The sequence below is a fragment of the Puccinia triticina genome, chromosome 6A (genome assembly GCF_026914185.1).
Source record: "Puccinia triticina chromosome 6A, complete sequence".
Classification (NCBI taxonomy): Eukaryota; Fungi; Basidiomycota; class Pucciniomycetes; order Pucciniales; family Pucciniaceae; genus Puccinia; species Puccinia triticina.
Genome location: NC_070563.1, coordinates 560347 through 585148, shown reverse-complemented (window position 1 = coordinate 585148; position 24802 = coordinate 560347). Strand labels below are relative to the sequence as shown.

The window sequence follows — 24802 nt, the reverse complement described above, 5'->3', positions numbered from 1 at the left end:
AAGGATGGCTAATCCCGGTTTGCCGTCGCGCCCGCAACGTCCAATCATCTGAGCTATACACGAAGGATCGCCGCGGCCCATGTGGATCACCCTCCGAACTCTTTTCCAGTTCTGGCCAAGCCCCAAGGCCATTGTACACGAGATACACGAGAAATCTGCATGCTCGTAACCAGATATGGTATCCTCCTTGTCCATATCGCCAGTGCTGGCATGATACCTTCGAATCAAGGAGCTATCAGGATTTTATTCTTTGCCCGCGGTATCATGAGCCTCATTTGCAGTCTTCATGACTTGAAGCGTTGCCTTCCTTGTACCGGAGTATATCAAAGTAGGTACCATATCTTCATTCTTAACTTCATCTTTTCCGGGGAACATATCCAAGAGGTCTTTGGCTGACTTGAGTGAGAATTCCATGGGGAATCGAAGTATGCGCAGCTCAGGCCAGGTCAGTTCAGCTCGGGAAAACGCTATGTTGTTGTCTGGGATCTTGAGGCTCTTGAGGATCTCAGTGACGGCAATTGGACGACAGGTTGCTGAGAGGAACAGAACTGGAGTGCTCTCAGTAGCCATTATCTGACGGCCAAGTTCCCCGTACGATGGACGAAATACAGCCCGATCTTGATGGCGTTTGTGTGCGGACAACTTCTTGGCTTCCTTGTTTGCAACAAGGCCCCAGCTGTAAATCATGTGAGCTTCATCGATTACAATCAAGGCCAGGCGATCTTGGAAGGCCAAATCATGATAAATTTCTGTAAACATTTCATTATTCAAGAAGACCTCCGGACTGAGGTATACAAAGTTATATTTTCCTTTTTGAATATCTGCTGCGACTTCGTGAGTAAAGTTCTGATTCTTCAGATTGACAGCGGTGTACCCTGCGGCGGTTTTCTCTAGGACCTGGTTATTGCCCAGTGCATCTAGCGGATTCAAAACCAGGATGACGGCCTTCTTTGATTTGGCAAAAAGGTTGTAGTACATCTCTGAGATCCAAGATTTCCCGCAACCTGTCCCGGCCATGACAAACGTGTGGCGTCCTTCGACTAGATTGACTACCGCATTGACTTGGACCGGCTTTGGAGGCTCGTTCTCAGGGTAGCGGGGCGAGCAGTCGTTGACTATAGCCTGTTGTAAGTCACTCTTGTCCATCCGGGTCCACTTCTTTGCTAACCGAGCCTTGGTTGACTTGTTTTTTGTTGCCGGCATCGTGACGCAAAGGGTTGACTTTCAAGCTCCGACGAGTTGCTTTCGATCTTGGCCTTTGATGTCAGAGGGATACAGGTCTGAATGGCGAGTTGTACGGTGTAAGAGTTCTTAATTTTTACTTATTACTACGGAAGCCAAGGGACGACACCAATCGCGCCAAATCACTGTGTTGCAAGTCGCAACACAGTGATTTTGGGGATCAGTCGCAACTTGCGACTGATCCCCCAGAAAATCTCCCACACTATACATAGAAAAACATCACAGCAGAAGGAGCGATGCATCGCTTGTATTGATACAGGTGTATTGATACAAGCGATGTATCGATACACCTGCGATACATCGGTACACTGATACATTTGTATCGCTACCATGCGTATCAGCATATTGGCACATCAATACATATGTATCGGTAATTCGATACATCCATACATTTGTATCGGTAATTCGATACAGATGTATTGGTACACAGATGTATCGGTAATTCAATACAGATGTATTGGTAGATGCATCAATACATCGATATCAAATAATTTAGAGCTGGAACCCGCGGGGTACGGGGTGGATTTATTCCCGCCCGTCAAAATCCCGGCAGGTATACCCGCCCGCGGGTACCGACTTGGGGATACCCCTCGGGGCCTTCCGGGACATGGATACCTGCCGACCCGCAGGACACGGGCCCACCAGGAAAAAACAATGATCACTTGTCTGCAAGTGACATCAAAAAGTACAAAGGCCCCTTTTTACTTTGCTATGTCACTTGTTGGCAAGTGATCATTCTTTTTTCCTGGTGGGGTATACCCTGCTGACCTGTGGCCCCCGGGGGATACAATACACCTCCCCGTGGGATACAATACACCTTCCCGCGGGATACAATAGGATACAATTCACGCAAGCTCCATATTCCCGCGGGGCGGCACTGCCCTGCAGGAACGTGGACCGCAGGAGTCATCCCAAAACCCCGTCCTGCGGGTATGCTCCGGCGCCTTGGGTACAGGTTCCAGCGCAAATCAATACCTCAATACATAAGTATTGCTACATTGATACAGATGTATCGAGTTGCCGATACGTCTGTATCGATGTAGCAATAGCTACCAATACATCTCTATCAATGTAGCAATACTTATGTATTGACTTACCAATACATCTGTATCAATGTACTGATACATCTGTGTACCAATACATCTGTATCAAATTACCAATACAAATGTACGGATGTATTGAATTACCAATACAAATGTACAGATGTATCAAATTACCAATACATATGTATTGATGTGCCGATATGCCAATACGCATGGTAGCAATACAAATGTATCAGTGTACCGATGTATCGATACATCGCTTGTATCGATACAAGCGATGCATCGCTCCTTCTGCTGTGATGTTTTTCTATGTAGGGGGTGATGTGCACATAGTGTGGGAGATTTTCTGGGGGATCAGTCGCAACTTGCGACTGATCCCCCAAAATCACTGTGTTGCGACTCGCAACACAGTGATTTGGCGCGATGGCGCGATGGCGCGATTGGTGTCGTCCCTTGGCTTCCGTATATTACCCATGTGATGTTTCTTTTTTAGTCGATCATTTTTCCTTATAGGTTGATCGCTTTCTTTTCTCTCTCATCAATTGATCTATTCCTCTTTTTTTCGGGGTCATGAAATGAAATTTTTCACATATATTGCATTTAATTAGAGGGGTATGGGGTTAATCACAAGATTTAATTAGGCAGGAAAGAAAACCGTAAAGGTCCAACAAGAGTTCAAAAAGTTGATGATTTCAAAAAAAGATAGAAAAACAACCAAACAGATTTGAGACAAGCTGAATATGTAGGATTGTACGCAAGATGCCAGCGCTCAGCTGGGATAGAATAAGAATGGCGGGAAAGGGATTTGTGATTTTATGATTGAAAAGAAAGAAACACTATGCCAAAATTAAAGATTCTCTCACGCGGGCTTCTCGACCTTAGGCATAAGCCTCGCCTGCACCTCACGCCTCTCGGCGGTGCTAGCGGGCTTTGTTACGCTCGGGCAAGGCATGACCTCTGGCTGCCCAGTGAGGAAAAAAACTTGGGACAGACGTGTATGTTGTATGTATCAGCTCACCGGGGGCATTGGGTTACAGTTAAAGATGGCAATTGGTCAGGTGGTACCCGGGTACCGCTAGCGGTACCCGGGTACCACCTGTTTTTTGGACTCAGATGAACACCAGGTACCGCACCCGGCACCGCCTGGCGGGTGCCAGCGGGTGCGGGCGGTACTTGAGGGGGGTACCAGCGGTACCCGGGAGTGTGCAGTGAAGCCAATGCGTCTCATCCCAGCCATCCTCATCCTCTTCTCTCCCCCTCTACCATGCCACACCTCTCTCGCTACCGGCGGCTCCTCCGCCAGCTCGCAACCACCCGGCTTGCCGGAGGACAACCAGCGCTGCAGGGTGTGCCCGGCAGCAGTCCAGCCGGCGCTCGGCTTGGCTTGTAAGACTTGTGTTGCTTGCAGGTGGATCACATGGTCGAGGAGTGGGCTGGTGAGGTGGTGATTGGAAGGGCCCGGAGGGCAGTGATCGGATATGAGTGAGCAAAGAAGGGGAAAACCCCCGGCTCAAGGCCCCCTAGCTCCCTGGGTATAAGGCGGGTACCGCTAGCGGTACCCGGGTACCCGCTGGTTTTGGAGACAAAACAGACACCGGACACCGCACCCGGCACCGCCCGGCGGGTGTCAGGCTGGTGCGAGCGGTACCCGCCCGCGGGTGCCGGGTACCAAATGCCATCTTTAGTTACAGGACACCTCCGCTTTCTGGGGATTTACCCACACACCAGAGATGATTCCTCCTTGGCAAGTACATTGTATGTACCTGCCTGCTGAGTTCCTTGGTTAGCAGGTACAAATTTCTCACCCGCAAGGAAACCTCCCGGACAAGCGGATGAGAAATCATCCTTGCCGGGTGGGTACAACTTGACCAGTCCGCTTCCTGAGGCCCTTGGCAAGCTGGTATTTAAAAAAATCTGAATGTTTATTTCTAGATGATCAAAAGGGAACAAGGACTGAAGAAATAAGAAGGAGGTTAAGATCATGAATGAGATATAGGATAAAATACTATGAAATAGGAATAACGGACTTGTAGAGAACCAGAATCATGTATGAAGGAGACTGAGATGAAAAGGAAAATAATAAAGAGGACTGAGGACAACAGACAAAGGAAAAAGGCGGAACATGGTATTGGTTGATGAGAAGAGCACAAGGAGAAACAGGAAACTTGAACTGTACCAGGAACAATGAGGACTGAGTTAGGATTGATGTAGGGCTGAGTTGATTTGGATTGGAGTGATAGTGTATGAGGTTGAGAGGTTGAGGTCTTGAAGATTGAGGTTTTGAGGAAGAGTGAGATGTGTAGAATAGAAGGGAACAAAGAGAGGTGTAGTGTTAAAGAAAGAACGTGGAAGGATAGGGATCCAGTGAGAAACAAGTGGCAGATGGGGTGTCACAGAGTCCAAATTTTAACAGTATTACAAGGCTCACCCAGGTAATCCTTCCAGGTAAGCCAAAGAGAATCTATCCCCACCGGGTGATAGAAAAGATCGTTCCTCCTTGGCAAGCACCTTGTACCTGCTTACCAAGGTCCTTGGCAAGCACAGGTGCTGACCCAAGAGGTAGCCTCACAGGCAAGTGTAAGAGAATACATACTTGGCCTTGCCAAGTGGGCACAAAATTGATTGCCAAGGTCCCGGGAAGCAGGTACACCCGCCGAGGAGGAATATGACTCCCGGCAAAAATTGGCAGTTATGTTATCTGTGACTAAAAGTAACGGATAACAAAACTTAATTGTTGCCGTTATTGTTGCGCTAATGGCAATGATGTTCCAGTTACGTTATTTTATTTTATTTTTTTCCTGACTTATTAGACCCGTTGTGGTAGACGCTTTAGTTCTGGATGGAAAAATTCAAAAATTTCTAGTTTACATATGTAGTGTTACATTACACCATCTTTTGATACACACACTCCCTTCAGTTTAAATACACAGTTTTACAAAACTGCATTTATATAGCTTACATACTACCCTTTTACATATATATGTGGCTGCGCAGCAACCAGCCAGCCTCATATGCAGCTGTGTAGCAACCACAAGCCACTTATTACAGTAACCCAGCAACCACAAGCCACATTAATAAAGCGGCATAGTAACCATGGGGCTGTGCAAGTCACTCAAGCAGACTACACAGCAATACAGAAAGCTGTGCAGGTCCCTTGAGAAGACTCCATAGCAACCAGAGGGCTGTGTAAGCCACACTTGTAACTAGATCACCAGCTAAATTTGCTCATGTCTACACTGCCACACTGTACATAGCTGTATTTGCACAGCATTTGTAAAGGCACACCAGCCAAAACCCCTCATGTAAATAGACCACCAGCATAAATGCCTCAAATTTTCCTATATAAGGAGGGGCTCTCTCTTCCTTTGTCCGGCATGGCATCCAATCAAGGAGATCATTCCCCCCACGAGATTCAAATAAATTGTCACCCTCACACTCTCCGCCACATAATAAAATACTAGCTTTATATCTTGCAATACACAGTACATTGTGAGCCACTTGTGAGAAAAGTATTCAACTACACTAGACCACTGTCTTCTTGCTTCCAGCCTAGCTGGGGGTGTTGTCAGTCTTTGTCTTTCAGAGAAGCAGGGGTTTCCCCACACATACTTCTCTAAATTCAGCCATAAGAGGTGCAAACCGCTTTTGGAGTCTCACACCGTTATGTTATCCCCCTCAATTTAGGGGGATAACATGCAGATAACACGGGTTTTTTGCCCATTTTACAGTGTTTTTGAACCAGATAACGCAGTTAGCGCGTTGCTGGCGTTGTTTTTTGCGGTATTGAGGGGGAAATCACCCTCTGTTATGTTATCCAAACATGGGCAAGCACATTTTACCAGATAGCGATAACGTGTTATCTGATAACAGTGGGAAGTTATGTTACAAAAATCCCTCTGGATAAGGTAACATAACTAACTTCCCATTGTTGGTCCTGGGGGCAAGCAGAAAATTCATACCAGCCAAGCGGGTAGAATGTACCCGCTTGGTTTGCTTAGCAGTCAGTTAGGAAGGCTGAATCAATTGGGAAGGCCAATAGCTGGGGGTGATCATTGTGATCAAGTACATACACCAGGGGAGACTTTGACGCACTCTCCAGAGAGTGCAAGAGTCTAATTTTATGTTGTTCTGGGTCTGATGTGAGTCAGATGTGGATTAGTAAATGATTGATAAATTATTCAGAAGTCAATGGGAAGTGTGTCAGAAGTGATGCGGAATTATCACAGGACCTTGCGCAATGTTGTATAGAACCATCTAATTTTCTAAGTATAACTTAATTAAAATCTGTCATGAAATCATAGTTTATCAATTCCCAATTCTTACTCATTTATGGTGAATTTCTGTTGATCAATTTCTCTATGTCAAAGGGGTTCCAACCAACGTAAATGTGACCTGCGGGGGCTTTCATGGCTTTCTGACCAGTTTTTACTTGTAATGGAGCTGTGAAAGGCGCCTCCAGTGATCTGTCACCCTAATGTACGCGCGTACACGAAGGTGACATTGGCAAAGTGAAAAAAAACTCACATGCATGTGCATGGAGACATTGGAAAACGAACAAACACAAAAAACAACTCCCAAGCTTATATATTTAAGAAGCCAGGATGTCTATCTGAAATCTGGGACCACACACCTCCAAGCTTGACTTTACTCATATTTTCACCCTACTTTCATCCTTTTTTGGCTCAATTCTAGATGATACCGGCCTTCTTTAGGGAAATATGCCAATTCAGATGGGCCTTTCACATCATTCTAACAGGGATGTACATGTTGTTGATCTGCGGGAGGCTCAACCTGTGATTTGTAACAAACTTAAACATGCGCACATGACAGTGACATTAGCAAAGTGAGAGAAATTACCACCTTCATGTTCATATAAATAATATGAATCAAAACCCAATAATTCATCTTAATTACCAAACACTTCAAATTGAATTATGCTTTGATTGTGGCCATTGCGTCTTGGTGGTTTCAACCGCATTCCAGCTGTGTTCCAGTTGAATTCTGCATGACTTCTGGATGGTTTATGCATGAATCCAGGATCAGTTTCAGATCATTTGTGGATTAGTTCCAGAATTTTTCATTAATTCTTACACTACTTTCATCAAAGGCATCCAGCACAGTTACAGAAAAAGGATACATACAGTATGGCACTCTCTGGAGAGTGCGTCAAAGTCTCCCCTGGTGATAGCTATGGTGGATTCTCCAAATCCAGAATTGCTTAGGCTTTCAACTCAGCGGTATGGACCGGTCATTGGGGGAAAACAAACCTCTCCATGACCGGTGCTGGTCATTGGGAGGACTTATCCCTCTTGATGACTGGTATAGACCAGTCATTGGGAGGAAAGAAACCTCTCAATGACCAGTGTGATAGACAAAAATGAGAAAAATCAATGGTTTTTTCCTCATAAGTATATTTACTCATAGAAGGCCTCAAGATACAATCAAACAGTCCCCATAATTAGATTCTACGGCCAAATTTACCCCTAGTCACCTTTAGAAGCATAGAGCCCCACTACCACAACCCCTCCAGTCCGCATCAGCAGAGCCACCGGAAACAAGTGGGATCAAAAGGAGCTCTTTGCCCAACACTTTCCCGCACTATTCCTTCAGCTCCGCCCGCTTTCCCGCACTTCATCGTCCCAGACTTCGCTCCTCTCCAATGCTTGACCTCCCACGCCCTCTGTCTAGCCCCTGTCAGTCAGTCTCTTGCCACCGCCTCCGCCCCAGTTCCACCCGCTGGTGGAACCCGCTTTGGCTGCCGTGGCTCACCTGCTGACGCGCGACTAGTGCTACCAGTCCACAAGTGTAGTCCGCCGCAGTCCAGCCCTGTCTTTCCGCTCCATTCAAATATCCAATCCGTGCATTCAATCTGTGCGTGACTTTCCGTAAGCTTTCTTAGGGCCTGTACCATGGGCTTCAACCTTTTTTGCCCTGTACACAAAAATTGAAAACTAGCAGAGTGTTCAAATGCTGAAATTCTTCACATTTGGGCTCAAGCCTACATTTTGGCCAGGCTCAGTTTTTGTCCCAAGAAAATTTGAGGCAAATAAATTTGGAAAATTTCAATTTCCATGCCCTATGGTACAGGCCCTTAGTGTGCTTTCTGACATCATCCTCAGTGCTTATGTTGCTGGAGTGCACTCTGCCTCAGCCGTTCTGTGCATTCACGCTGGCGCTATCTCCGAGTGGACATTCTACCATGCATGCATATATAAATCACCACAGAGTCTCACTGAGGGTCTGTGGCAGAAGTCCTGAAGATTGTACCTGCTTGCCAGTTGTTCTCACCTGGCTTGAAAGAGAGAAGTGGACTCACATTGCGGGGGTGTTATCACGCACAAAACGTGCACCCCCTCGTCATTTTGCCTTGCGGACCTCACAGGTCCCTCCTTGTCTGTCAAGGTTGTTTTGGCAAAGACAAAGTGATGAACAAAACAGGGGCTGAGGAAAACGGGCACAAGGCGCCGGTGAGTGAAGATGATGTGGAAGGATCAATTTCATATCAGACATGGAGAAAGACAGAAAGACACAGAAAAAGACAGAAAAGAGAAGTGATGACTATACCTGAGGACAGCGGGCACAAGGCGCCGGTGAGTGAAGATGATGTGGAAGGATGAGGAAAGAGTCCTTCCACACCCGCTGCCTCAGGTAGACTAACTACATGATGTGACATCTGAGTGAAATATGGAAGACATGTATGTAGCACACAACTAGAAGAAAACATAAGATGAAAGAAAAGAACCTGTAATCTTAACACAATAACACAAAGCCGCTTGCGCGGCCGCGATATTGGTTGTCCTAATGGAGTTCTTGGCATCCGCCGGCTGTCCCTGTGAGTTCAATTCTACCAGAGGTGCCCGCTTGCCAGTTTTCCCTAACCAATCAAGGGATGAGGAAGAATAAACAGGCTCACATTGCGGGGGTGTTATTGTACATGAAGTACGCACCCCCTCTTCAATTGTCCTTGCTTTCCCCGCTGCGGGCTCCTCCCCATCCTGTACGGTCTTTTTGTGACAAGACAACACTGCATTGGCAGTGGCAATTCTGTGCACCCCCGTTCTGAGTTGACGTTCACGCCATTTGATGAGGTTTTGTGTTTTGGGTGTGGAAGACGGAAAGGTGGAAAAATAAAAAGTTTTTTCTATGCCACATAATTACTCATACTAGGCCTCAAGATACCACCAAATGGACCCCAGAAATGTATTCTAGTACTACGGCCAATCTCACCCCTAGTCACCACTGGAAGCACCCCTGGGCCCCCTCTAGTGTGGAAGTTACACCTCATGGACACCTATCACACGGCCAGCCCCAGTCACCCAGCTGTCACCTGCCTCAACCCAAGTTTCACAGTAGTACACTTATATATATCACAGGATACAAAAATACATCTCCCTTTAAGTTTCAGGCTACACTCATTACATATTAGCTAAATACACTCCTTTATATACATAGTATGACATCATTTACACTGTTTCTGCAGCCTCAGACTTTTTGTATACACTAATTACCCCTGTATGAAAGCTCATGCTGTCTAATGCAACCTTATGCATGTGAGAATGTTCTGTTGTATATTCTGAAATCATGTATGCACCCCTGGCATGTTTAGAATGTTTTGCTGTATATTCTGACACCATTCATGCGCCCCTGAGGGGTTATGACATCATTTGTATCTATCTAGTCCCACCAGCTAAAATCCCTCACCCTGTTGTCTAGATTAGATGAAACCCTAACCCACAAGCCCCCTCTAGGGCTCCCCTTTTGTCTATAAAAGGAGCTCTCTCCAACCCCAGTGGCCTGCTCCCCAGTTCCTGACCCAGAACTCACAAGTCACCCAACACTCATCCACACTCAAATCCTAAAACCCTTATAACAATCCTTATAATAAAGGAATTCAACCCTTATAACAAAGTAATTAAAACACTTACACATTGCCAGTCAAACAGATTTCATCTGGAACAGACCAGACCTATCACTTAATAAAACTTGCCAAGCTGAGCTTGGTGGTTCTTGTTTACTGATAACAGAAGGGCACAGCTTGTAACTCCATCATACCCTTTGAAATTCAGCAAAAGGGTTTCATTACCACTTTTGAGTCTTACACCGGATCCACGGCATTCCCAGAATGCCGTGGTAAGAGTTCTTAAGCTTTGTAACTATGAAGGAATTGGGTATTGGGCTGTCCTCCAGGACAAATTCAATCTCACAGGACCCCGTGATGGTCCTCTTGACTGTTGCGGGTTTAGGGGTCAGGCCGGTGTGGTATGCTTTATTGTTGAAGCTAGAACTTCTCCGCGGCAACCAAGAGAGCAAAAACAAGAATGAGCACCGTGGCTCAAGAGAGGGAAGGGCAGTGAGGATGAATCTCTCACCGGATGCGGCTCAGTTTGGGGCGCGGAAAAAGATGGAGGAGAACCAATGATTTGATTCACATGTAGCTAGTATGGTATAAGTAGACTATGTACATGTGGTCAAACTGTGGGTGAGATGAAAATGAATATGCAAAAAAATAACCAAGGCTCATGAGTGAATGTCACACAAAAAGATAAGACATGCTAGAGAGTTGATAAGTCAGGGATGTCAGGGTTCAAAGACTACAAGACATGTGGACAGACATACATAACTAGACATTGTACAGACTATGATGAGTGAAAGAAACAAAGAGCAGAAGGGTGTTAAATGATCTGGGAATTTGGGGTGAGTAAGAGAAAGAGACAAAGTTTCAACATTTATGGTTACCCATCTAACCCATTTCAAAATTTCCTTTTTTCTCATATGTACACTATCAAATCAACCAATATGGCGGCACCACTGGACTCTTCAGCCAAAACTACACAGGACACCATGGAAAACACACCTTACACCCCTCTGGATCAGAAGATACAACCCCTTCAAGACACCATCATTCAGTCACATACACACAAAACACCATACTCAGGTCATGTAATCCATTACATGAACCACACTTACCCAGGACATGTAATCCGTTACATGGACCACCCTGACAGTTTGTCTACCCTTCACATATCCTTTACCTCATCAGCTGCACTCATTTCATTGTGCTATGCACATGTCATGCAGTTTCATGCAGTCTTATGCAGGTGCATGCAGACTAGTGTAATTAATAGGGGCTGCAGTCTGACAGTTGACAGATGACATCATGAAGGTGTCAAGATAGCAAAAACCCCTCATGCAGCTTGCAGATGACATCATTTGACATGCCAGGCCAGCTAAAACATCTCACCTCCTATTTCTCACTAGCTAAATTCCCTCATATGACATCATGACCTCATGTGACCTGTCAATCACCAGCCAAAATAACTCATTGTAGCTAGAGATGGCCATTTTGCACCCGCTGGCGGGTACCCGCCACCTTTCAGGATGCAACTGTGTGCCCTGGCAGGTACCCAGGGCTGTTGTGGAGTGAATTCCTTAAATTTGCACTAGGATTGAACATCCCACACCGCCATGGGTACCTGCAAGGGCACACAGTTGCCTTGTGAAAGGTGGCGGGTACCCGCCAGCGGGTATAAAATGGCCATCCCTAATTGTAGCTTTCAGGGCAGCTAAAACCCCTCATTCTCTTGTTCCCCTGGAGCTAAAATGTCTCACTCTTTTCTATTTAAGGAGGCTCTCCTCCCCCCAGTTTTAATTTCTCTCAGCAAACTACTTGCACTCAGCTTACCCCATAACAGTACAATACTTGCTCACTCTACAGTATTAGCCCCACTCTATATTATGGTTTTACACCCTTACATACAAATTACAACCTCATTACAACACTTACACATCAGCTACATCACATAACCCTTAAGCCACCTGCTCAAAGTAGGCTATCTTTTGATACACCTCCACTATCACTACATTAAACCTTCCAATCGTAGATTGGGGGGCTTGTTTTGGTGTCTAGTGACCCAGGAAAGGCAGAGGTAACCCCATTAATCCCTTTCCGCACTCAGAAAAAGGTTCTCAGGATCACTTTTGAGCTTTACACCGGTCCTGGTGGTGAACCTGTCACTCAAGACATTGTGGGTTGCCCCAGAGTTGATGAGGAATCTGGCACGGGGATGATGTAGAGGGATAAAAGAAAGGCATACAAAAAGCCTTGGGTCCATTGCTTTTGGGTTTACAAAATTAACGGCCCCTATCCTAGCTACTACATCCTCCCTACCACTTGGGGGAGGCACAACCTTCACACCCAAATTTCGCCATTTTTTGACTCCTTTGCCCGTCCCATGCTCCCACTTGCTCCTGTCCCCACAGTCAGGCGTCAAATCTTGTCCTCTAGTTTGGCGATGCGGATGGCCCCGTTCCCCTTATTCCTTGCTTTCTTCGGGCACTCCCTTGCTATGTGTCCCTGTTTGCTTCAGTAGAAGCAGAGGCCGGCTCTCTCCCCAACCAAGAGCTGCCCTCTGATCACCAATAGATCCATAGCATTCGGGTCTGAAGGTGGGCTTGGATTGGGGTGTGTTGGGTTGGCGCTGTTCATCTCATTGTTTATTTTCAATGTGAGGTTACTGATGTTGGCGATGTGGAGTTCTGGCGCGTACTCAGGGTCAGGACACTAGGAAGAAGGCCTCAAGATCTTCAAGACTCTCAATACCCAATGGAGCGGCGCGTGTAACACTCTCAAGACTTTTTCAGGCTGCAGTTCTCATTCCTTGCTTTCTTTTTCCCTTTTCTTTCCCTTTCCCTTTCTCTTCTTTCTTCCTTCTTTTTCTTTTTTTTGTTTGGTTTTGTTTTGATTCCTCTATTTACCTTTCTTTTACACATGTCCTTTCTTTATCTTTTGCTTCATTGCGCGCGTTGGAGAGGAGGAGTTGGAGGAGGGTTGGTTCTTTTGTTTGTTTTCAGATATTGGTTTGTTTGTTTGTCTCTTTGGTTTTTTGGTGTGGAGGTTGTTCTCTTTGTTTGTTCTTTTTCATCTTCTCCTCCTAGTTGTACAGGCGCGGCGGGCACGAGGGCTCGTCGCGCGGCATGTCGCGGGCCTGAATCCAAGTTCAGCCGAACTTGGAGGAGGGATCCGCATGGTATATATCCACCTCACGACCACAAGGAATATCATCAAATTTTTAGTTGGGAGTTTATTGATCCCGGATCGTGTCAATCCATCCCCGCTTTCCTCTGAGTTTTGAGTACCCGAGCCTTTTGAGTTTCTCTTCTTCTGATCACGGGCCGACATTCCGACGAACACGCCAACCTTCCTCTTATTTTCCCATTTTTCCTGAGCTTTTACACCCAAACAAAACTGCTGAGGGTATTCCAACTCCCTTGTTCCCTCTCAACAAATCCCCCCCCCCAACCGCTATCACATCTTTCAACCTGTACCCAATACTTTTGCAGGACCACCAACGAGGGCAGCACTCAGCACTATCCCCTCAACCAACTGCCTCAGCTCAGACCTGACAGGAGTCCATAGCGAGGGTGGTGAATTGGACCCTTGCTATAACTAAAGCAAGGCATACGTCTTTCTTGAGGCCTTGCTGATACTGGCTGATGAGAGTTTGAGTTTCCCATCCAGTGTCCGTTGCATGCTGGTTGAATTTGAAGGTGTAGTGGGCAAGTTGCAACTGTCTTGGTCTGCTTCAGTTGGCGGAGCGCATTCTCTGCTTGCAGCTTTTTTTTGTTGTCTCAGTACATCATTTGGAAGGCCGTGGCAAATTCTGCGTACAAGACCGGTTGACCTACAAACAGCTTGACTGTATAAGGTTGGGCCCACGTGCTCGCTTGGCTGGTCAAGTAGGAGATCAAGAAGATGATCTTGCTATGGCCGTACTGAAACATTTGAGGGTTGGCAATAATGTAGAGTCCAATCTGGGTCACATAGACCTTGGCCTTTCTGCCTCGTGCCTCTTGTGCCATTGTATTTGTCCGGGACGCCTATCTTAGTTCCCTTTACTACGGCTCCTGCTTGGTCTAGCGGTTGGTCACGAGTAGGCCGGCTCATGCTGCCACTAGGTTGGCTTTGGCTTGCTGCTGCATGGCTTGTTCCCCTTGAATCTCTGCCGCTAGTTTTTCCAACCGGGTGCATAGCGCAGCTGCTTTGTTGGCGATTTCTGTTCTAGGGGTTGGTCTGGTGGGTTGGTGTTTTGGGGGTCTGTTCTGGTCAATTTAGGTTCCGGCTGTTCTGGGTTTGATTTTGTTCTAGTTCTGGTTCTGGTTCTTTTTCTGGTGTTTGGATCTGTCCTTGTCCTCTATATGGCAATCTAGCAATACGTAAGGGTCTGCTTCTGGAGGGGAGGAGGGGTTATGGGTCTTCAGTCTTTTGTCTAGCTAGTGATGAAATTGCTAGATGGGGAGAGTGTAAAGATCTCCCCCCAGCTCCTCCTTATGGTGAGGAGCTGTGGCAAGTACATGTAACCAATGGTGGGTAGGTACGGTACAGATAAAGATGGCACCAGGTACCCGTTTGCGGGTACTCGGCACCCGCGGGCGGGTACTTGTCAATTTTTGGCGGGTACCCGCCGGCGGGTGTTACTAGCGGGTGTGGGTGTCCAGATTCTGGGGTGAAATTAAAACAGGCGGGTACCCGCCAAAACCCGCCCTGCCAAATGAGCCAGATTGATCATTTTAATTGGATTGTTCCGCACGGAACAATCAACAAGGCTTTTTCTGCCCGTCCTTTCAAGGACAGGCAAGAAAGGCATCCACTCTGTTTGATTTTTGTGCAAAATTTGAACAGAGACGCATACACATTTTGGCAGAGCTGTTTCAGCCCTGCCAATGAAGCTAAATACACATCCAATGAGCTTCCTAAACATCCAGGAAGCTCATTGGATTGTTTTGAGTAGATTGTTCCGTTTGGAACAATCAAAATAGGCTTATCTGCCTGTCCTTGAAAGGACAGGCAGAGACAGGCATCCACTCCGTTCCATTTTCGCGTGAAATTCAAACAGGGACTGAGACTAGTTTTGACAGGGCTGTCCCCAGCCCTGCCAATGAAGCTTCATGGCCAAATTAATGAGCTTCCTGGACATCCAGGAAGCTCAATGCTACACACACCCACGGGTACCTTCCCCAGGTACCCGGGTACCTGTCCCTCCTTCCTTGGCGAGTCTCGGGTGCGGGTGCGGGTGCCCAAAATCTAGGGATTTGAAGGCGGGTACCCAGACTCGTTGGCGGGTACCTGGGTACAAGGGGCCATCTTTAAGCTACAATGACATGTCCAGGGATGGGTATGGCGCGCGGGCGCAGCCAACACCGCAACCGCTGCGCTTCGCTGATAAAAGCGCCAAAATAGCAAAGCGCAGCGGCCATCCACTTTTCCCGGCGCCAAAAAGCCAAAGCGTCAGCGGGTAGACGCTGTTTTTAGCGTCAACGAAGTAAAAATCTTGCTGCACGGATTTTCATTGTTAAATAGCGCAGAGATTTTTTTCCCTTTTGCTGCAAAATAGCGCAGCAAAAGCGGCACAGCGGCTGGGAGAGCTTTTCTTTGTTTTTAGCAGCTTTTTGCTGCAAATAGCGGTGAGAGCGGAGAAAAAAGATGCACAAAACAAACCTTGACTGGTTTGTGGGCAGGATTATCAGAATTTCAGGTAAATTCAACACTTTTCAGCGCTCAGCACGCTTTTCAGCGAGCTTGCTGCTTTTCAGCGCATAGCGCAGTGATTTTGCGCTTTTTTGGTGGTTGTGCGCTGCTGAAATCTGTTTTTTTTACCTCCCATATAAATTAGCAAAAAGCACAGCGGTTCACCTGCTGTCAAAAGCTTTAGCAAAGCGGGTCCAAAACTGCTGCGCTTTTGCTATGCTTCCCGCTGTGGCAGCACAGCGGTTGCGGTGTTGGTGCAGCTCATAACAGTTTTCCCCAAATATGGTTGATTTTCAAAAACAAGTCTGACCCTGTTTTTCAAGACTGTTTTTCCTGCCCCAATACCCTCCATCACCTCATTACTCCAAGACCGGAGCAGTCTGGAAATCAATTACCTTGTTGTCTCAGAGGACTCATTCCTCCCCTTGGGATAACCTATATAGCATACAACTGGATTGGTCCAAGGAAAACAAACAGAGTTTGCTACAACTGACTTGGAACAAGGAAAAAAGAGTCCTTCATCTCTCCTCTTTTCCCTTGGACAGGTCTTCTCCCTCTTCCCACTCAGACCACTCTGTACTATTGTTCCAAGAGGAATTCTCCTTTTTCTCCAAACAGAAGTTGATCATTCCAAGAGGAAAAAAGGAACTCAATTGTTCCTAGAGGAACAAGAACTGGTTTTCCCATAGGAAGGAGGAGGAAACCTCGGATACCTCCTTCTTCCCTCCCCTTGGACATATCTTTTCATCCGGGTACCCGCATGTTCGGATACCCGCGGCGTTTTTAACCCATATCCCGACATCGGCATCCGCATGCGCATCCGACAGCGGGTACCCGCTCTCCTGGGCGGATACCAGCCCCTTGAAACATGCTTGCCGGTTGACTGCTGCATATCCGACTGTTCTATTGGTTGTCGACCGGCAGGGACTCCTCCCGGTTGACTGCTGTATATTACTGTCGACCGGCCGGGTTGACTGCTGTATATTGCTGTCGACCGGGAGAGACTCCTCCCGGTTGACTGCTCAACATGGCTGTCGACCGGGAGGGACTCGCGCGATATGACTGTCGACCAGCAGGGATTCCTCCCGGTTGACTGGTATTTCTAGTTGTCAACCGGGAGGGATTCCTCTCGGTTGACTGTTGTGTAAAGTCGTCGACCGGGAGGGATTCCTCCCGGATGACTGGTGTGTATAGTCGTTGACCGGGAGGGATGCCTCCCGGTCGACTGATATGTCTAGTTGTCGACCGGGAGGGATTTCTCCCGGAAGCGGAGGTGGGAATGTGGAATGCACGTTGAGTTGCTCAGAGGTTCGTTTCAAAGGTGGGGAGATTACATGTCTCTATTCAGTTGCAGCGGTGGCCCGGGCTGAAATTGAAAGATACGATCAGATGAACTGAAAGATGTGTGATAGCTGCAGCGGGGACTTACTGTAGACAAGTTGGCCTCGATGATGAACGATACGCTTGATCAAACCCTACATATTGACATTGGGGATGAGCGAGTACTTGTGCAAGAAGTTGAAAGTTTGGTGAGTGGTCTCACCTCACGCTCGAGATGTTGAATGGCAACACGTGCAAGACTCCCGTTGATTTTCATGCGGTCGATCAAAACGGATTGCGAGATCATCTTGTAGGTTGGGACTTCCTTGAAGATTTTGTCGAACGTAGGCTTGTCACAGATGACGTGGTTGTTCGATTTGTCTCTGACTTTTCCCTTCGACCATTTTTTCTTCTTGGCGGCCTTGTGGCCTGAGGCTGCAGCGACTGCTTTGGCCTGATCAGGTTGTGTTGAAGGTTAACGTGTGAGCCATGAATATGCCAGCTTCCGTCAGGGGGGGTGGATAGTGAACTGTGTAGAGGTAAATAAGTGAGCTTACCATGATGGATCGGAGGGTTGACGGTTGGCCTTCGCTGACTTGAGGGTGGGCAGCAGTTCACCGGCGGGGCACAGCCAAGCCGGAACAAGGACCGGGCGAGTAACCCTAAGTGAGTGATAGTCTCGCAGACGATAGGCTGCTGCGGGAGTTCCCCAGCAAAGACCCGCGCCCGAACATCAGCCCCCGAGCCCAAGCGGAAGACCGAATGACATATGTATTAAACCCTCTCAACAGGGTAACACCGGCCGAAGTAAATGGTCCGACGTTGCCAATTTGCTGCCCAAGTGCTCTACATAATAACTATGTAGATCAGTCTAATAGGTAAAATCTTCAATTCAAGCAAGTATGTAAATGGTACATACAATAAGCAACAACAAATCTTTGCAGTTATGTTCCATTTCATTATTTATGTCCCCTTTGCTTAGCACAATCACGTTGTTTCAGGGGCCGGGGGCCCGACCCGCCGACGGCGAGCCCTGTGGCTTTTTTGCCTTCTTGATAACACGTTTTTGAGATATTTTTGAAAAGTTTTGAAACTTTTCTGAAAATGGAAATGAACTTTTTTTGAAATCTATTTCATTTCAAAAATACTGCAAAAACACAAGACACGCAGGAGACATGTTTAACCTTTCAAATATGAAAGCAATACATTTGCATTTCTTTTTCTTTTCAAAATCTTTTCAGTTCATTTTCAAAAAAATCTCGAATTTTTGTTTATAATTGGGCCCTTAGGGTTCTCAAAGATACACGATATCAGCATATGCCATGAAAACATAAAACAGGGACTGTCAAAAGCTGTCAAATGGTTCCCTGCAAAAAAGGCTTTTATGGCACTGGCAGTGTGCCAAAATATGATATGTTTTTAAATTTAAGAACCCTAACTGATAAATCCTGTATTATCTGACCATGACATGTAGTGAAAATTAACCATCTTGGCCGCTTTGATCTCTCAGTCACTTATGTAGTTGCATGCCTCCCTTGATGCATTTGTTCCTCTGTGGGGCTTATCCCATAGAAACAATAATGTAAATTTGCATAGGCAAAGTGTGAAATAAAGGTGTTCAAATTTGAAATAATAGGAGAATCATAAAATCGTAAAACTTTTATGTACCAGTTTGAAAATATTGCCCTACTTTGAGTGTTTGGGTTGTACTTATTTTTTTCAGACTGGAAGTTTATGATTAAGGTGTTCAAAGTTGAAATCATAAAATTTTCAATACATAAGATCATAAAATCATAAAACTTTTAAGTGACAATTTTATATGTACTATTCTAGAAATTTGGCTGTAATTTGCGTGTTTGGGTGGTACACATTTTTTTCAGCTTATGATTTTATGGTATTATGATTTTATGCAAGTCAACTTTGAACACCCTAATTTCCTTTCTTAAATGTTATTGAATGTCTCATGTTATGCTTTCTGCAAATTTACCACTTTGAAATACACAGAAGCAAGTATTTATATAAGTTGTTCGAAGTTGGTTTATGCATGCATAAGTCATAAAATCATAAAACCTTCTTTCCAGGTGATCTGGCAAGTATGATTATTCAATCCTACTGCAATGGTTTTATGATTTAATTATGGGTAACTTGAGAAGGAACCAACTGGGTTTGAGCTTATCTGTTCTGGAGTCCTAGAGTGATAGAGCTCAGATATTAAAATTTCTTTTGAAGATGAAAAAAGAGGAAATCAGAAAACATGTGTAGCACCAAAAGTGTTGGAGAAATCAGGCCTTTTGAGAAGATTTGAATTGATTGCTGAGAAAAATAAAACCAGACTGGAGATAAGACAAGTTTAGATGAGAGACAAAAAGAAGAAAAGAAGAGAAGGGAGTTTTACCACAAGATATATAAAAGAGTATCTAGACAACCACAAAATCATGGAAGTAAGAAGAACGGAAGGACACTGTGGAGAAGATAAATAAATGATGTATTTAGATCAGCCAAGAGTGAGGGAAGAGACTTGAGGATGAGTGATGTTGGGGTTTTGATTCTTGCCAAATTGGTGAAGGAGCCGTTTAATTTCAAGGGGAAGCTTGAAGAGCCGACAAAGTTTATAGAGGAAGGGAAGTTAAGCTTGAAGAGTTTACAAATTTGATAGCGGAAAGGAAGCTGGAATGAGGGAAGATAGTGAATGAAAGGATAGAAGTTTAGCGGGAGTGGGAGCAAGAGCTGTGAGTGTAGAGGGAGTCCAGGGGGGAGCTGGAGAGCAAGAGCAAGAGGATTGAGGGTGGATTTTGGATGAGCAGTAGCCAGGATTTATGGGAGGATCAAAAAACAATTGAGGAGGATGAGCTCTGGGTCACAAGATCTATAGTGCCCTTCAAAGTTCACAGGGCTGTCATGTTACCATGTCACAGCAATTCAACACCTTTTGTCAAATGTTTTGACCATTACAGGACTCCATCTGTCCTAAGAGGCAGAGGTGAGAGGAATGGGTGCTGTTTAGGCTTCCCTCAGGGTTGGTCCAGATTATCAGAGAAAAGGGATCAGAAAATAGTGTACAGAAACAACTGAGTCTTGTTAGTGTTGGGGGTTTGGGGAAGAGGATCTTCAAGGTTGTAGATCTTGGAACGGTGTGGTGACACAAAGTTTCCAGGGGCGCACAAACTGAGCTAAGCCTCAAGGTGGGGGCGCAAAGCGCCTCCACCATTATGTGGTATTGGTGATTTAGGCCTGAGAGGAATGGCTAAAAACACCATTTCCAACAAATTTTGCAATAACTCACTTACCTCCAAAGATTTCTGGATATTATGAAAGCCCAGCATCTTGTCTAATTTTTTATGCTCTTAGATCATCACATTTCCTCATTCTTTGCTCACAATAACCCATTGAAGATGGGGTGTTGCAAGAGCCAAGCCTAAGCTCTGTAAAACATTGTTTTTAGCGCAAATCCATACACTTGTCCCAAGAAAAAAAATGACAGGTATCCAGGACTGATGTCCAGCAATGCCAACCAACTGCATGAGAAAAATTGAAAATGCATTTGGGCCTGTTCACTCAAGATTCCGAGGGAGCTCATTTGTTTTTGCCAGGATGAAGTTTTTGTTTACTATACACCTTGTATCTTGAGTTTGGGAAGGAGGAAAATGCACACAAAGGTGGCAGGAGATGGAAAGGCATTTGATGTGTCTAAGTGTAAATGTAGAGGGTGATTACACCAAGACGGCGCCTTAGCATAAAAAAGTAAGGAATATTGGCATTTCTCTCTGGCAAATTTCACCAATAAGGCACAAGTCCCTCCTCTGGGAGGGACTTAATTAAGTTTGGGGGGCGCGCGGAGTCCCGGAGTTTGAGGGACTCGAGATTTCCCTGCAAAATTTGGCTCAGATCTGGGTCTGGAAGGGGTTCCCAGATTGACGGGAAGTCCTCCACTTCTACATGTGTATACATACATAAATATCTTCATGTTAGACAATTCTGCTTTATTCTGAAGTGTGCGTTCTTGAGCTATGTAAATAACTTTGTTTTCCAATGGCAATTGTGTGATCCGGCATCTCTCATACAGAAGCGCTCTTGATTTTGAGATCCATCGGGGGCAGAGGGGGCCTAGGTAGAAGACAGTCAGGGGTCAAGAAAAACGCCTGTATCAAGCTGTATGGATTCCAATCGTGTAATCTGGCAATTCTCCGAGACCTCTCGCGCTCGCATCAACTTTTCGCGATGGCTCTCCAAGCCCCCAGACTATTGTGAGCTTGCTCTTTTCTTCATCCAAAAATCACAATTGAAGGAGTTCTCATTGCGGCGCAATTCGGAATTCCTACATCTCCAGTGTTACCGAGCCCATCGCCTCAGGCCATGTCCGATTCAAGACGTCATTAGGTCCGATAGAAATTGAGTTGTGGCCCAAGGAGACACCTCTAGCTTGCCGAAAGTGATTCAGGTTTCAAACTACAAATGTAGCTAAATATGAAGGATCGAGAAAGGCTTCCGGAAAATCACTTAAACTGACCGCTTTTCAACATTCTTCCAACATCAACAGCTTCGTTCAACTTTGTCTTGAAGGCTATTATGAAGGTTTGATCTTTCATCGCGTTGTACCTGGCTTTATTGTTCAAACAGGAGATCCAACTGGATCCGGAAGTGGAGGTTCGTCAGGATCTTTGTAAGATATTTCGACATGTACTCCCTCGCAATTTCAATACTGATACGATTGATCACATACGCACATTCTCCAGGTGAATCTATCTACGATGAGGGGACGTTCAAGGACGAAGTCAATGCGCGCTTAAAATTCACGAGGAGAGGTCTCGTCGCGATGGCCAACTTAGGAAGTCCGAACACCAATACATCACAATTTTTCATTACACTAGGTAGGTTAATCTGCCTACCTCAAGGCTGCATTAATGTTCATCTCGACAGCCAGGTTTTTTTATCGATTTACCAAAACTGAGACCTGAATAAATAGATCGGACCGAAGAATTACAAGACAAGCATACCATTTTTGGATCTATAATCGGAGACACCATCTACAATGTAATGAAGCTTGGCGAGGTGGAGATTGACAAGAACGAGCGCCCGGTTTATCCCCCCATAATCAAGAGCGTCGAGGTGATCGATAACCCGTTTCCTGACATCGTGCCCCGAATCACGTCTGTTCAGCGTAAAGAGCAAGCCAAAGCTCGAAAGGAGGCAAAGAAAGAGAAACAGAAGGAGAAGATGCTCGCAAAACACAAGGCATTAGCCAAGTTGAGTCGTATTTCAGCTCATTGCTTCCTCCTGTCTACCATTCAGGACCACGCATACATGACCTAGGATCCGAGGAGGACCCACACTTGAGAATTATCTCAGTACATTCTGCAGTGACTTCATGTTTGCTCAGGCGTCCGGATGTATATTTCTAGTAGACCTCCATATGATCCATAACGAATCCTTCAGTAGCCCGGAAATATACTTAGTCGAGGTCCGATACATTGTAATCTGGAATGACACAACAATTTCTGAGATTTCAATGGTAAGCTGTTATTGACTGCTTGTGTTGTATGGACAGAAATAAAGGATTACTCTCCTTTGCTGAGGAGGAGAAACTCACGGAGACCTCGGAGGGCGACAAACCCCGCAAACTGAAAAGCGCTCACGATCTCGACGCATCCTCACAACTCTCACAAGCAGTCATAGACGAAAGACCTTCGCTCAACCAGCTCAACTTCCCTGAAATTTCCAAATCAACACCTTCCACAATATCGGGTAATCCTTTGAAAGTTCATGAGGCTCTCCGCGCTGTTGTTGGGCGGGAACGTCCTGGCCCCTCCCAAAGCGACAAACTGAAGGCAAAAGAGAGTACAGCTGATGAGTCGTCCCGTAAGAAGGGCAAAGGGAAACAAGAAAACGATCCCAAAGAGGCGAACGCAAAGCTTAGTAAAGCGTAAGTCACATCGCGAATTATGCCCCTCGATGTGCCCACGTAACTGAACCTAGCCTCTTTTCCGAACTTAGAGACCAAGTCAAAGCTGATATCATTAAGATGCAAGCCGAGTTGAGAAAGATGTCCAAGCGACATGATTCCGATTCAGACAGTGAAGAAGAAAAAACAAAAGAGGCGCCCGAGAAATCACAGAAACGGAAAGCTGCGCACGACGGCCATTCGTTACTGGAAGAAGAAAGAAAAAGGTACAAGGCTCGAGCAACTGATAAAAAAACCGCAGGCCGTGGTGCTGGTGGCGAAGCCGAGTCGATTCTCGAGAGCTTCAGGCGGAAGCTTCGGGAGGCAAAGCCGTTGACCAAGCCAGTTGAAGAGGCAGAGCGTATTGACGGATATGCGGGAGAGGTTGATCCTACTCAGGACGGGGTGTTGGGGGATGTCGATGGGGATGATGATGGGTGGATGGCCCAGTAAGTTTTGGGGCAGATTTTTGTTACCCTAATCGGTTTCTTTGCATTACGGCCACATTGCATGATGTTGTTTGACTGACAATTTGTTCACACTTGTCACATGACGGGGATGTCTACAGTACGCTGCAGTTTAGGAAAGATGCCACAGCAGATCTTCATAAAATAGATGAATACGCGGTCATTGATCCTCTTCTGGAAAGAAAGGTACGTCACGCAACCCACCACTCGATCTACAAGCTAACCTTTTCTCACTTGATACTGGTAGTTCAAGTTAACTGTATTTCTTCGTTTTTAGCTCACCCTCGATCAACTTGAGGCTAGAAAGAACGAGAAACGATTTGCTAACCGGCCCCAACCTCGGAATTCTGATCGCCGCAAGAATAAATAAATCCCTCCCTATTGTTCATTACTCACAGTTTTGCATCCACCCGACATCAATCAACAGACATGCGGCGTAATCCGCTCTTTGCGCGCTATCCTTAATGCATCTTTCAGAATTCGGGTTGTATTAATAACCTTCAAAGCCATACAAGGAAATACGTAGTACCCTGCAAAATTCCCAGTGAATAGTGCAATGTATATTGATACTTGACTAGTCTGTAATCGCCCAACAAACACTTGAATATCTACACATTATCACGGCTGGTAGGTGCGGCTCAAAGATGCAGGTAGTGTACATGCGAAAGATATCTAGACCTTCAACTTGGCAAGCTCACAGTAGGCAGCTGACCACCAACATACTCAGATGGCACTGGCGCCCCTAACGTCGTGCCCTAAATAGCTGGAATGAAAGGCATATGCGGATCCTTTGCCTGGAGCATTGTCTTGGGTGTGGATGTGTCATGTGTGGTAATGTTTTGACTGGTCCCAATCGCTCGATTGCCCGCTAGTCCGTCAGCGATCAATGACGTTGAGCTCTGCAGGACTCTACTCGATCTGCGCCGGTCGGGCCGCCGGCTGCGTTTCATACCGGCCACCCGCCAGCGGCTGGCCAGCTGTCGGACCATAGCTTGACCTGTTTCCGCGATCAAGTCGGTTTGAGTCGGAACCTGGGCTATTTGTGCTCGCAAATTCTCGTCGGCGGGGTAATCTTTCCATGATTTTTGTCCATCTTTCCTCATACCCTTGAACTATCTTCCGATCCCAGCGATCTTTCTTTGCGAGTAGCTCCTACACACCTAATCTCTGGTTTCCCGCTTCCGTTCAGGTATTGGAGCCTCTAATTATTAAATTACCATCAAACGCTTCTGGAAAGCCGTTTCTTTTTTCAAACCCGGGACTCGCC

At 46.0% G+C, this 24802-nt stretch overlaps 2 protein-coding genes across 2 annotated transcripts; one reads left to right on the top strand and one right to left on the bottom strand.

Annotated features, from left to right (window-relative positions):
* Nucleotides 1-17150: 17150 nt before the first annotated feature.
* On the bottom strand, nt 17151-17690 carry PtA15_6A59 (uncharacterized protein; the record flags this gene model as incomplete). The annotated part of the gene is made up of 4 exons (XM_053170321.1): nt 17151-17176; nt 17240-17285; nt 17354-17584; nt 17688-17690. 4 exons carry the CDS (start codon nt 17688-17690, stop codon nt 17151-17153), a joined length of 306 nt encoding a protein of 101 aa, XP_053020986.1.
* Nucleotides 17691-21348: 3658 nt separating this feature from the next.
* On the top strand, nt 21349-23832 carry PtA15_6A58 (uncharacterized protein; the record flags this gene model as incomplete). Its single annotated transcript, XM_053170310.1, has 8 exons — nt 21349-21374; nt 21458-21559; nt 21668-21774; nt 21864-21998; nt 22094-22373; nt 22676-23050; nt 23122-23517; nt 23637-23832. 8 exons carry the CDS (start codon nt 21349-21351, stop codon nt 23830-23832), a joined length of 1617 nt encoding a protein of 538 aa, XP_053020985.1.
* Nucleotides 23833-24802: the final 970 nt, after the last annotated feature.